At 38.2% G+C, this 13,645-nt stretch overlaps 1 protein-coding gene across 7 annotated transcripts in view; it reads left to right on the top strand.

Annotated features, from left to right (window-relative positions):
* The window catches only part of STRBP (spermatid perinuclear RNA binding protein), a 113,988-nt gene that overhangs the window by 92,653 nt on the left and 7,690 nt on the right, over positions 1 to 13,645 (top strand). For all 7 annotated transcript variants that reach the window (XM_011364311.2, XM_011364313.2, XM_011364314.2 and 4 more), the window contains 4 exons: positions 4,246 to 4,404; positions 7,366 to 7,500; positions 7,678 to 7,818; positions 10,438 to 10,561. In XM_011364311.2, coding sequence (XP_011362613.1) covers positions 4,246 to 4,404; positions 7,366 to 7,500; positions 7,678 to 7,818; positions 10,438 to 10,561 — 559 coding nt within the window. The remainder of the gene's footprint in view (positions 1 to 4,245; positions 4,405 to 7,365; positions 7,501 to 7,677; positions 7,819 to 10,437; positions 10,562 to 13,645) is intronic.

Consider the following 13,645-nt stretch of genomic DNA (forward strand, 5'->3'; position numbering starts at 1 on the left):
GCAGGGTCACGTTTTCTTGGTTCATCTAAAAATATATTATGAGTTTTTTTATAGTTACAAATACTGTTCTCATTTTTAGTAATGGCCTAGTATTTTATTATTATCAGTCTACCATACTATTCACTTATTCTTTCATATTTAGATGCTTCAAGTTGATTGCTTTATGTCTTTCTGAACTAGTCTGATTATCTTTTAAGATATATTCTAGAAATAGAATTACTAGCTCAAGAAAAAAGCCTCTTTAAATGATCCATTAACTCATTAAATATGTATTGTGATTTCTGTTATGTGTCAGGCATATATTGCCAAGTTGCCATCCATAAAGGTTATACCACACGTTACAGGTTCTGTATGAATTTGAGAGAGTTTTATATCCAACATGTGTTTATAAAAGTAGGTCCCACTTAATAAAAATCCTTGCATTCCTTACTCAGTAGCTTGATGTAGGGGTCTGTACCTGTTAAGACAAATCATACCAGTAAAGTCAGATGAAAACAAAACAAGAAATCAGTTTCCGCCAAAAGAGCCTGGCTGCCCAGCAGCAGGCACCCTAACGTGTTGGAGCTTAGTGGCCAATCTTCCCTTTCCTCTTCTACTCCTCTTTCCTGAGAGTTCCGCACAAAGAGCAGTTTTAGGGACATTATCAGCTGTATTCCATGAAAAGAATCTTAGTCTTTGTGGGGAAAAGATTAGCTAGAAGGGGACAAAGAGCGAGGGCCCTTTGGATAGGTGCTTGGAGCTCTCTATCATACAAATGACATGAATATGACTTTTGAGTAGAGCTCCATGAGGTGGAATGTATTTTCATGTGTTTTATTTTTACTCTTGGCCCCTAGTCTTTGAGGGTAATACATCTTTCTCAGCTTCCACCCCCTCTCAGAAGAAAAAAAGGCATGGTTACACTGGATTTCCCAGTCACCTTTTTTCTAGGAATCATCCTGTGATTTTCAGCTCAATTGATGTGTGTACTAGGTGTATTAGGTTTGATTTGTTTCCTAGACGTTTGAAACTCACTTTTCTTTGGCATTGCAATCCCCCCGCCCCCCTTTAATTCCCACCCCCTTCCACCCCTGACCTATGGATGTTGCTGTTTCCCCTTAAGAACTAGATCTCTGAAGACGGGATGTCTCCTGCCACATGCTCATGGCATGCATCTGGGGCTTGGCGTGCACCCAGGGCCTGGCACCCCGGTGCACTCGGGGCCTGGTGCACCCGGGGCCTGGCTCACCCAGGGCATGGTCTGTGGCTCCACCTGGGGCGCAAACCCAGGATCTTCTGCGTGTAAAGCAGACATGCTAACCACTACACTATGGAGCCACCCCCTGGCATAGCAGTTTTTTGGCCTTAATATTTATTCCAAACAAATTTTTGTTCCAGAGGTCTGAGAACTCTTTTTCCTTTTGCTTTTATACTATAAACTAGTTAATAATCTAAATATACGTTCATAGAAAAATGACCAAATTTGGAATTTTTAGTTATACTGTGTCCGTTGAGATTATCCATCAGTTATATAAACTATTTATAAATATATTGAAATATGTTGCTACAATAACAAATGAATGAATCTGATATGTGAGAAAAGGGCAGAGAGAAGTGGTGCTAAATAATTCACTTGAGACTCTTTGTGTTAAATTGAGGAAAGCTACATGTCTCTAGTTTTTATTAGAATAAACAAATCAAATTTATTTGTGACTCTTGGCTTTTGAGTCGCAGCTTGTTAGCTAGTGTTAATTCCAGACTGATACCTCTTCTCTCAGAGATGAGATTTCTCAGGGAGAGTATATTTGCAGGACTCAGTGGAGAAGGTGTTTTCTTTATAAAATATTGATGAGGCTATAACCAAATGATGTTATTGTCTTAATATAAAGTGCTACCTGACTACTTTCAGAACTCAAGATGTTAAAATAGTGTTCTTGGCTTTACTCACAATGAACAAAAGGAATTTTTTTGATTTGAAATGTTCATCAGAGTGCCATATTCTCCATATGAATTGGGTGAATTAATTTTAGTTCTCTTGATACAGAGTTTTACTTATACCTATTTTTTTGTTTAGAGTAATACTATTTTATTTATACTGACAAGATGCCATTGTTTATGAAGGCTAGGCCACCTAGCTTCTCATTTGTGTGGCTATCAGAATAGATTTGTTTATTTTTTTAAAAGCAGGTTTGTTGATTGAGGTATAATTTATATACAGTAAAATTAATCTTTTTTAGGTGTATGGTTTTGTCAGATATTTATGATCATGTAACCATCACCTCAGTCCAGATTCAAAATATTTCTTTCACCCAAAAAGTTTCTCTTATGTCCCTTTGTAGTGAATCTCTTCCACAGGCCCCCAGCCCTTGGCATCCTCTAATTAGGTTTCAGAGTAATTTTTCCAGAAACCTGTTTGATATATCTGGGATTGTAAAGAAGTAATGATGTTGCTTTTATACTCCAGCAACTTAAAACATTAGTGAAAAGCTGACAAATACAGGAATCTTTAGGAACCTATCTTTATATTTTTTGATATGAATTATCAACCTGTTTAAAAGAGGCTTAAAAAGATGCTAATGAACATATTTTCTTGTAAATTAAAAAGCAGTATAACCTGGAAGGAGGTTTTAAAAGGCATGCCTGTGTGCGTGCACACACACAAACACACAGTTCTGAAAAACTTTTTTTTTTTAAATTTTTCATTCAATTCCAGTTGACATTCAATATTATATTAGTTTCAGGTGTACAGCACAACGGTTAGACATTTATATAACTTAGGAAGCGATTCCCCCCCATAAGTCTAGTTACCTTCTACCCCGACACCATACGTATTTATTACAGTATTATTGACTATATTTCCTATGCTGTACTTTACATCCCAGTAACTATTTTGTAACTGCCAGTTTGTATTTCTTAATCTCTTTACCATTTTCGCCCACCTCCCCAAACACCCTCCCACCTGGCAACCATCGGTTTGTTCTCTGTATCTATGAGTTTGTTCCTGTTTTGTTTATTTTGTTTTTTAGATTCCACATTTAAATGAAATCATATGGTATTTGTCTTTCTTTATCGGCCGTATTTCACTTAGCATAATACCCTCTAGGTCCATCCATGTTGTCACAAATGGTAAGATTTCATTCCTTTTTATGGCCGAGTAATATTCCATTGCATATATGTACCACATCTTCTTCATCCAGTTGTCTGTTGATAGACACCTAGGTGGCTTCTATATCTTGACTTGTAAATAATACTGCGATGAACATAGGGATGCAGATACCTTTTTGAATTAGTGTTTTAGGTTTCTTTGGATAAATACCCAGAAGTGAAATTGCTGAGTCATAACGTAGTTGTTTCTGGCTCCTTAGTATAGAGCGTAAACCTAGAGAATGAATCTTTTATTTCAAGTCTCAATTATGGTTTAAGGTAAAAGCAAAAGAGGTTAATAGTAGAAAGCTTCAGATGTTATTTTGTAATTGATGGACCAATTGATTCCAAGGTAAAGAAAACTTAGGTGCCTTTCTGTGCTAATTTTTCCTAATGGATTGAGTCATAGAATTTAGAGCAGGGGTTCCCGGACCCTGGGCCGTGGACCCGGTACCTATACCTGTTCATGGCCTGTTAGGAACCGGGCTGCACAGCAGGAGGTGAGCCATGGGTGAGAGCGAAGCTTTTTTTTTTTTTTTTTTCAGCCACTTCCCAGCGCCAGCATCACCGCCTCAGCTCCACCTCAGATCATCAGGCATAAGATTCTCATAGGAGCATTGGTCCCTGGTGCCAAGGCTGGGGACCGCTGATATAGAGAACAACTAATCAGTCCTCCTCTTTTGCACGCTGGAAAATTGAGGACCAGAGGAGATATGGGGTTAGACCCTCACATCTCTTCCTTTCTGGTCCAGTGTGCTCTCTCCAGTGTGCTCTTCTCCTTCGCCCCACACCTCTTTGGTTGAACTGGCTGTGCTATTTATTTTCTCTACCTTTTACCTTCAAATTAAATGGACCAGGAACAATCTCAGGTTTGCATTTCCATCATCCTTTATCTAAACCTAATTACTCCAAGGAAATTTTTCCCATTTTCTATGATTGTACCCTGGTAGGTAAAACTTGCTTAACCAAGGATTTGTAGATTTAGTACCATCTTGCTCTTCCTTACAGGTGTTTTATGTATTCAAATGTCATGGACTTGAAACTGTTGTTCTAACTATTTCATCTGTTCTTTGTGGTTTCTGGTGTTTGAATAAAAACAGAATTTTAATGTAATTTGTACAGGTATTGCAGGCAATGGGATACCCAACAGGCTTTGATGCAGATATCGAATGTATGAGTTCTGATGAAAAATCAGATAATGAAGGCAAAAATGAAACAGTGTCTTCAAACTCAAGCAATAATACTGGAAATTCCACAACTGAAACCTCCAGTACCTTAGAGGTATGCTTACATAGTTTTTCCTTAGAAAATAAGTAATCTGTTTTCATTGTAGGAAATTCGAGAGATGGAAAAGTATAAACAAAATCATATAAACCTATATATTCTAAAGGGTGCCATTATTAATATTTTGATTTATTTCTATTCAACCTTTTTTCTATGAGTATTTTTATAAAAGCAATCATTTTAATGTAGTTTTAGATCTCATTTTTTTCACTTAATTCTAAAAATATCTATAAACATAACTGTTAACTGCACAACATATGAATGTACCCTAATTTAATTAGCATTTCCCTTTGGCTGTGAAAGTAGTATTTCCAATTATATTAAATAAACAAAAGATCTAGTGGAGGAAATTTAGTATCATTCGAAGACTGGCTCTGGGAAGGCGCAGCTTGACCTCATGTGTCCCTCACACCTGAGTCAGTCCTGGCCTGTGGGCATATTACCACAGACCATAGAGTGGGCCAGAATCCAAGTACTGAGTATTCACAGCATCCTTGGGGATTTGTGGAGCCCTTGTCTATCACATTCTAGGTAAGGAAAATTGGCTTTAAAGTAACAGCAAGAGCTTACATGAACATTTAAAAAATATTTTGTCATTTGTAAGAATGAGTAATAAAGGCTTAGTTGACTATTAATTTTTTCAGTCTGTAAACCCCTTTTAGTACCTGCTTACTGCCAGATGCTGAAGAAATTGTGTCCAGAGCCTCCAGATACCCTGAGGCTAGAATGGCAAAAGAAAGGCATGTTAGTAACCAATTACAATGCAATGCAACAAGTGCTGTGATTGTAAAATGAGCATCACGATGTAGCATCTCCAAGGAGGACGTGATTGTGAAACTTACATATAAAATCAGCAGGAGTAAAATGTGAGCTAGGTTTTAGATGATGAGTAGAATCCTTTTTCTTTTTTCTTTTTTTTAGGACAAAGGTAGAAAGAAGGCATTCTAGGTCAGGGGAATATTAGGTATAAAAGATTTGTGAAAGTAAATGTTAAGAAGTGCCAAGTAGGCCAGTATAGAGGGGACTGATGGGGACTGAGGCTTGTAAAAACGATGCCTGACTCCTTGTGTGATGTTGTGGAGGATAGAAGACATGGCACTTGGCTTTTGAGAGACCAGTCATTCACAAGCAATAGTCGCAGGTAGGACAAGATGTTTTGCCGGCAGTGTTATAAATGCTGAGGAGAAAAAGGGCTCATTAATTATGAGACTCAGACCATTAAGTTCAAAGAGAATTAGGAAGAGAGAGAGCAGTGTGGGCTGCACTGATAGTGGCCACATGTGGAGGTTTTGGTAGTGAAAACATTGATGCTTTGTTTCTGTATGATGTAATAATGGGGGGCAGTGCCCTTATTCTTCATTCAAAATAGTAACTGATTAGAAATGCAAATATTTTTGTGTCTTGACTCATTTTTATGAAAGCAATTTTGGATTTGGAAAGCAGGGAATGATTACCATAGACTTAGTTTCAAAATTGACTCATTACCTTTTAAAGCTGGAGACTCGAAATTTGCCTAGAAATTTAAAAAATGTAGATTTTCAAAACTCTTCAAGAAGGGATGTTTATTACAAAAGACTCAGAAATGGTTGTTAAATTTGTCTTTAAAAATTGTCCAGCGTTTCATTTCTACAGCATCAACCACTTATGAAATCAGAGGATCTTGTCTTCCATTAGGTTTATAAACATAGTAATTCTTTTGGGCATTCATTTCTTTGTTCAGCATTTCTTGAGCTATTACTGTGATGGAATTAAAGACATAATCTCTAACCTCAAAAAGTGCTCAATCTTTGGGTCTTTATTTTCTCACAATTTTAGTTGTAATATTTTGCAATCGGTTTGATTTTTGGTGCTAGCTTCTCTCTTCTTTTGAGCCTCACACTCTTACACAAATTACTTTTCTTTCTTCCCCCTACTCTTATCCTTCCTTAAGTCAGTTCTTTCTACTACTCCTAAAGTAATTTTCTACAACACAGGTATAATCATGAACTTTTCCAGATTAAAGTCTTTCAGTGGTCCCCCCACTGCCCATGATAAAGTCACAGCTTGTGCGCCTGGCATACAAAGTCCTTTATGATTGGGCTCCATCAAGGGTGTTTCTAATCAGATCCTCCCTTACTTTCCTCACCCCTTATAGCCAGATTGAACTTCCTGTTATTTCCCAAACAAATGTTCTCTTGGGCCTTTGCTGCTGCTTCTGTCTAGAATGCCCTTCCCCTTTGCTTCTTCCTTATGATGGTCTGGTACTTCCCTTTTAAGGGTAGGTTCACATTGTCACTTCCAAAAACTAACCTGATGGCCCTAGTAAATGATTCCTTCTACTTTGTTTCCATAATTTACATCCGTTCTATAATACACGTTGTTTTACAGTGATTATATCTGTCCCTCCCACTACACTCTAGCTCCTTGAGGACAGGGAATGACTACTTTTATCGTTATTTTAAAATTTCAGAATCCATACTCTGTACCCCTAAATCTAAGGTGCCCTAAATCTCTTTAGAGAGACTGAGAGATGTGAGGGGGCATTTTCTTCCCACCTCCTAAATTGAGAGTTACTGCTTTCTAACCTTGAAGATGAAAATAGTAAACGCTCAGGTGTCAGGTGAATCTCAACTGTTTGGTCCACTTTGCTAGTCATTTAGATTATTATTCTTAGACCATAAACACTCCAGACCGGACCCTAGAGTGCCATGTAATGGCAAGGCTACATTGCTCTTGAATACTGATCTGTTGAGACAGCTTTGCTTCAAAGGCATGCTGGCCAATGACTATGATGTTTATTGCTTGTAGAGTTTCCATACCTTTACAGATATTTTGTTATTTGTATATAGACGTGATCATGCATCCTAGCCCCTAGGTGCTTTAAAGTACAGTTTTTGAGCCTCTTTTTCAACAGAGACATGCTTTTATTAATAAGAAATTTAATACTCTAAAATCTTACTCAATTGAATCTCCTTTTAGGTAAGAACTCAGGGCCCTATCCTCACAGCAAGTGGCAAAAATCCTGTAATGGAGCTCAATGAAAAAAGAAGAGGGCTTAAGTATGAACTCATCTCGGAGACTGGTGGAAGCCATGACAAACGCTTTGTGATGGAGGTACCAAGATACAAGCCAACCTTATTCTTCCCCTCAAAGACATAGGATATCCTGAGTTTATATGTAAAAAAGTTTTAGACTGAGTCAATTCTTGTTGCACTGTTTGACTTTTGGTATTTCCTGTGTTACATAGAGGAATTGCATGGGATAACTGCAGAGTGTTGTTCTTGATTTTAGGTAGAAGTAGATGGACAGAAATTCAGAGGTGCAGGTCCAAATAAGAAAGTGGCAAAGGCAAGCGCAGCGTTAGCTGCCCTGGAGAAGCTGTTTTCTGGACCCAATGCAGCAAATAATAAGAAAAAGAAGATTATCCCTCAGGTATGAGTTAGGCATTAAACCTCTGTAATCCCTTTGAAAAATATTATCAGAATTAAGGTTCCTTTTTCTGTCTTTATGCCATTTTAGCTTTTTCTGAAATTATTTTTATTGGATTTAGCAACCTTTTCTTTGGGTTTGGTCATGAATAATGTAAATGTGTCAGTGGTTCCCTATTCTGTGGTCATTCTAGGCAGATCATATATTAAAAAAAAAACAAACTATTAGCATTATTCGGGGACTTTAGGTCACTCTTGATGAGGTTGGGTGCTAAGGGATCAGATTGTAATGAGGTGTTAGCATTTGTTTAGTTTAGGGAAGCTGTCAAGAGTACTTGGAGCTTGCTTTCATCAGTCTGTTGAGACTCTTCCATTTCTTTTTCAGTTTTGAACTTTTACTTTATTTATTTTGGGTTTTCTCTTGGGGCTGCACCATAGACTTGACGCCGTGTTGCTTCCGTTCATTGGGAATGTCGCTGCTGTGGAAGGGTTGTAGCAAGGTGTTTAGAAGAGGTGGCTTTCTAGTTACATGCTGTGGGTAACAGATTCTTCCATCCGCTCATTTATGCATTCAGAAATATTTCCTATACATATACCATGTGCATGATTGTGAGAGAAAAAAGATACATAAATATGAGACACGTTCTCTCCCTCATGGAGGATCTGGTGTACTAAGTCTGAATATATTATATGATAGAAATCAATTAAAAATATTTTGACTAATAGAAGGAAACTTAGATTATTTAAGATTCTGTGATAAAGTTTCTTTTATATATGCCAAGACCATTCATTATAGGAGGGTAGAATTGATCTCAATTTATAGATTAGGAAACAAGGCCCAAAGAAATGAAGATACTGCTAATGTAGTTAATAGGTGGTAAAGGTTCCCTTTAAAACTGGATTCTTCTCCTTCCGAAAACCACGGACATTCTACTGTTGCACATTAGAGCCATCTTAGAAATTTGTTTTGTTTTCATTTCAGCTTCCTGTTTTTACTATAATAAACTCTAATTAAATTTGAGGATTGAAAATATAAACAAATAAAACTAACTTTTACCGAGATGAAATAAAAATAAAGTGTTTAGATTGCAGAGGAAGACATGTAGAGAGAACAAGTGGATTTTCTTTTCCTAAAATCTTCTAGAATATGTTCTAAATTAGTTAGAAAGATAATTGTTACTTTGTTAATTTTTATGTGTTTTTCCTGTGGGTTACATCTTGTATTTGGTCAGTTAATTTTATGTTTAAAAAGCCTACATGCAGAGACTTATTAGGTAAGTTGGGTCCTAGTAGACATGAGCTTGATTTGTGTGAAGTCACTGTTGCCACCAGATTGTTACTTCCTGACTACTTTTGACTAAGCTGTGTTTAAAAAAAAACAAAACTAAAACTGCTTGAGGTTCACTCATTTTTAGAAATTTTCCATACTAGAAGCTATAAAACTCCTGTGCTCAATGTGCTTGACAGCCAAGAAGCGGTCTATTTTGGATTTGTGGGTTGAATTTTTTTTCAGCAAAAAAGAAAAATGGCAGTTCCCTGTGTTTGATACCTTCAACCTTGAAACTGACTTCTGCCCAGTCATACTGGCGGTAGAGCATAACCTAGGAGGAGCAAAGGATGGCGATGTTTCAGTGTGAGAAAAGCTAGTGTGTGCTCCGACTGTAGCTGCCTGAGGCACTGTGGACTTTGTCATACAATGAGTCTAGAGGCTCTGTGCCTCCTTCCCGTGCCTCCTCCACTGTGCCTCGCTTATAGTAGGAAATGTTAGGAGTTTCTCGCTGGAGTTTTTGTTGCATCTTTATGTTAAAAAATAAGTAGAGTATTTAAAACTAGATATCCTTTGATTTTTCTTCAAATTTCCGTTTGGAAAAGGATGTTTTAGCGGCCCTGTGTATTGTTACTCCTTGACTTACCTAGGATGCTTTTCAAAGTTTTATATATGTTTTCTCAGTTGCTCTTTCTACTCTGAAGTAAGGAAAGCAAATTAGGTATCTTTATCCTCATTTTACAATTACTGGGGAGACTGTCCTAGAGAGATTATGTGACTTTACCAGAAGTGACTTTAGAGTTGGTATTTTTTTTTAATGGTTCACACACACAGAAGAAGTAGGCTCAAGGAAATCACATCACCTTTGTGAGGTCTCAGGAACTTAGAGCAGGAGCATCCATATCTTTGGTCTTCCTGTCTTAGTCCTTTTTAAAAAAAAACCTATTCAGATTCTCAGCTGATTCTAGGTGGTTTATTGTTGCAGTATTTTTGTCCATGGGTGGTGAATTCAATAGATTTTGAAACTGGGTATCCAGTGTCTACAATTATTTTAGTCAGGCCTAAATTGACTTCAGATATAATTTGACTACTGAAATTTGTAAGTAGAAAACGAACTCTTCTTGGGTAACCCTCACATGAAAACAAGAAGTTATTCGCATACTTTTATGTGCCCAGCATATTCCCCAGAGCAACTCTGTAAGGTATGTGTCATTTTCATTTTACAAATGATAGAGCGAAGGTTTAAGGGATAAACGACTTACTGTCTCCTCTGCAGGCCCAAGGTTGTATGTGACAAAGAGTGATAGAACGGCAGTTCTTATTTTTCTCAGAGATGAAAATGTGTTGTTTTCACAGGCCAAGGGCATCGTGAACAGCGCTGTGTCTGCAGCAGTCCAGGCGGTTCGGGGCCGAGGAAGAGGAGCCCTGACTAGGGGAGCTTTTGTTGGGGCCACAGCTGCTCCTGGCTACATAGCTCCAGGTACAGTGCAGCCTGCGAAGCCTGGCTCCTTGTCTGGGCCAAAGTATGATGAACAGCATTTCCTTTGCTTTCCAGGGTCGTACACGGTCTCTGCAAATGTAACATGGGTATAAGATGCGTGAGCACAGAAACTGAAAAGAAGGGAACCCACAGAATGTCATAGGTTTTCTCCTGAAATCTGCTGAGTGACAGATAAGGGATATTGCACTTGGTTGAGGGGACATATTTTGACAATGAGGAAGTTAAAAGATATTCCACAGATTGAGGAGTTTGGACATCTGAGCAGGGTGTGTTCAGGGGGGATAGAGAAGACAGGTTGGGTGTAACAAGATAGAAAAATAGCTGATAAGAGACTAATTGGAAGCCATCAAAGACTAACGAAGTACAAAAAGAGAAAAAGGGGAACTTATTTACCCAGAGCTTAGTATGTACCAGATACTTTCATGTGAATGATTTCGCTTAATTATTTCTAACCTTCACAGTGTTTCCTCAAATAGAAATTATTTCCATCTTCCAGATGAAGAAACTAAAGTTTAAGAAGATAAGGCCCAGTGCGAGACATCTAATAAACAGCAGAGCAGAGTTGAATGTAGACGTTTGCAGTTCGAAAATTTATATTCTTTTCATTTTAGTACATGGCTTGAGGGAGATGGAAAAAAATGCCTCCTCTCTGCCTTCGGTTCTAATCCTTAAGTCATTTTAGCAGTGGATTAAAATCAAGTTCTCTGCAATGCTGAAAGTATGGAACTTTTACTTGACAAGTAAACTGCTCGTAGTTGTTGGTCAAGATGAAATTGTCTTAAAGGTTGAGTTTATCCAGTCATTATTTTTTAATGTAACACTCCTAAGAAGTTCACTTAGTTTGTGATTTTTTTTTTTCCCCCATAAGAATTAGAATAGGCTATTTGGGAAGTTGTATGGATGTGTGACTTTAGAGTTATACTTCTAAAAGTTGATCTCAGTAGGGGCATATCTCAAAGGTGTGTCTTATAAAGAATACATTTGCTCATTCACCATATGTGGATTTTGCTCTCATGTAGTTTATGGTCTAAAGGTGAGATATACTAATCAGATAGTCACAATTATAAACCAAGATGATTACGATGAAGGAGGACATGATACTGTGAGAGGATGTAACAAAGGAACCAGATGTAGTCTGTTGAGTCCCTGAAGCCTCTGAAGAGAGAACAGTTGAACTGAGTTTTGAAGACTGAGTAGGAGTTAACTCAGAGAAGAGTGGGATAGAAGAGCATGCGCAGAGGCCTCGTGGTGCTGGTGGTAGGGAACTCGGCTCATTTAAGAATTAGAGGCCAAATGTGATGTGGAGCGCTTCAGGGCTGGGGGGATGAGGAGTGATTTGAGCTAAAGCGGGATGCTCAGTCCCCATCTGGGAGGCTACGGTTTGGATTTTGGTCTTAGAATCTTAAGTGTAATGGGGAAGTGTGAAGGATTCTAAGGAAAGAAGTGACAAGGATTCTAAGGAGAGAAGTGACGAGATCAGACTTCATCAAGATTACTCTGGAGTATAAATAGATTTTAAGGACAAGTGGGCATGATGAGACAAGGTTTGTAAACTAGTAGCCCAGGCAAGAGACAATGAGGTGTCTCTAGCAGGTGTAGAGAATTAGATGGCGTGACAGCAACTGAATAGATTGGAGTCTTTCAGAAGCAAAATTGATAGATTTAATATGGAGAATTAAAAAGGGAGAGTTAAAAAGGATTTCAAGGATTCCCTAGGATTTTCAGCTAGAGGAACTAGATTGGCTGATTGTGCCATTTAAGGGGACAGGGAACACTTAAATATGAGTGCTGCAGGGGAAAGTTTAGTTATAGTTTGATACAGTTTATGCATCCAAAATTAAGACATTCTTCTGTGCATCTCGCTGTTTCTCCTGAAATTTAATATTATTTTTTTTTGCCTTATTTAATGCATTGTTTATAGGGAGCAGCTTTCACTTATTAATAATAGGCAAGTTATTGAGATGAGGTAGACTTTGATTACGTGTTCTGTTGGGACTCCACCCGTTTTTGTCTGTGGTTGCTTAGTCCGGGAACGCTTACCTCCTGCTCGAGAGGAAGCAGCCACTGTCCAGTGACTGTAACCGTGAAAGGGATCATCCTTGTCTGCTTGTTGCCAGCCTCATCTGCTCTATAATAGCTTCTCTCTTATGTCACCACATTGGCCTCTGTGAAAGGCCTGTTTCCTGAAGCTTTTAAACGTGAATGTTTTTTATAGCCTAGAGAAGATTCAGGTGAGGTCGATTTAGATTATGAATAGGTCATATGCCATTCGTGGAGTGTATTCCACGCAGCAAGGACTGTAGTTAAGTATTTTTACATATATTATTCAGTTACATTCCCCCCTGCCAACTCAGTCACTGCAGAAGACTGTGAGGTTTGGAGAGATTAAATAACAGGTACAATTCAAAGTCACCTTGCTTGTGAGAGATGACATCGGTATTAGAGCCCCAACGGTCTGTTCAGTGTCCAGCTTAGTAGTTTAGTTTCATTTCTCTCGAAGGAGGTTTTGGTAAAACCCTTGAAACTGGAGCCTTAGCCAACCAGCTACTTTTTCTTGGATTTGGTGTACAAATTTCTTTTTTAAACATTAATTTCTCTTTTGGCCTCTGCTACTTTCCCACTGCTTATTTCCTACTATTTATTTCAGCTGCATTGTATCCTCTTGAAATATGCTACTGAGCATCGAAGACAGAATAAGACCAAGACTAAGTTGTATCTGACTTAAGTACAGACTAAAAAGTGATAATTTTTCATCTCTCAGGAAATGTTTCAGTTAGTCCCTAAACCAGTTTACTTGTTCAACATGCATTTGAGTGTTTTGTGCCAAATAAGAACTGGGCGGTCAGAGATGGCCAGGACCGAGCATCTGCCCTAGTGCATGCTTGGGCTCAGGTGGGTAAGAGTGGACACTTGAGCAAACATCACATAATACAATGCAAGCTGTAACATGGGTGGACGAAGGAGTAAGCAGCAAGTCTGGGAGACTTCACAGAGGAGGTGATATTTGGTCCCAGATCTAAAGGATGAGTTGCAGTTGGTCTGTTAGAGGCTGTGGGGAAAAAA

Source organism: Pteropus vampyrus, unplaced genomic scaffold (genome assembly GCF_000151845.1).
Source record: "Pteropus vampyrus isolate Shadow unplaced genomic scaffold, Pvam_2.0 Scaffold95, whole genome shotgun sequence".
Lineage (NCBI taxonomy): Eukaryota > Metazoa > Chordata > Mammalia > Chiroptera > Pteropodidae > Pteropus > Pteropus vampyrus.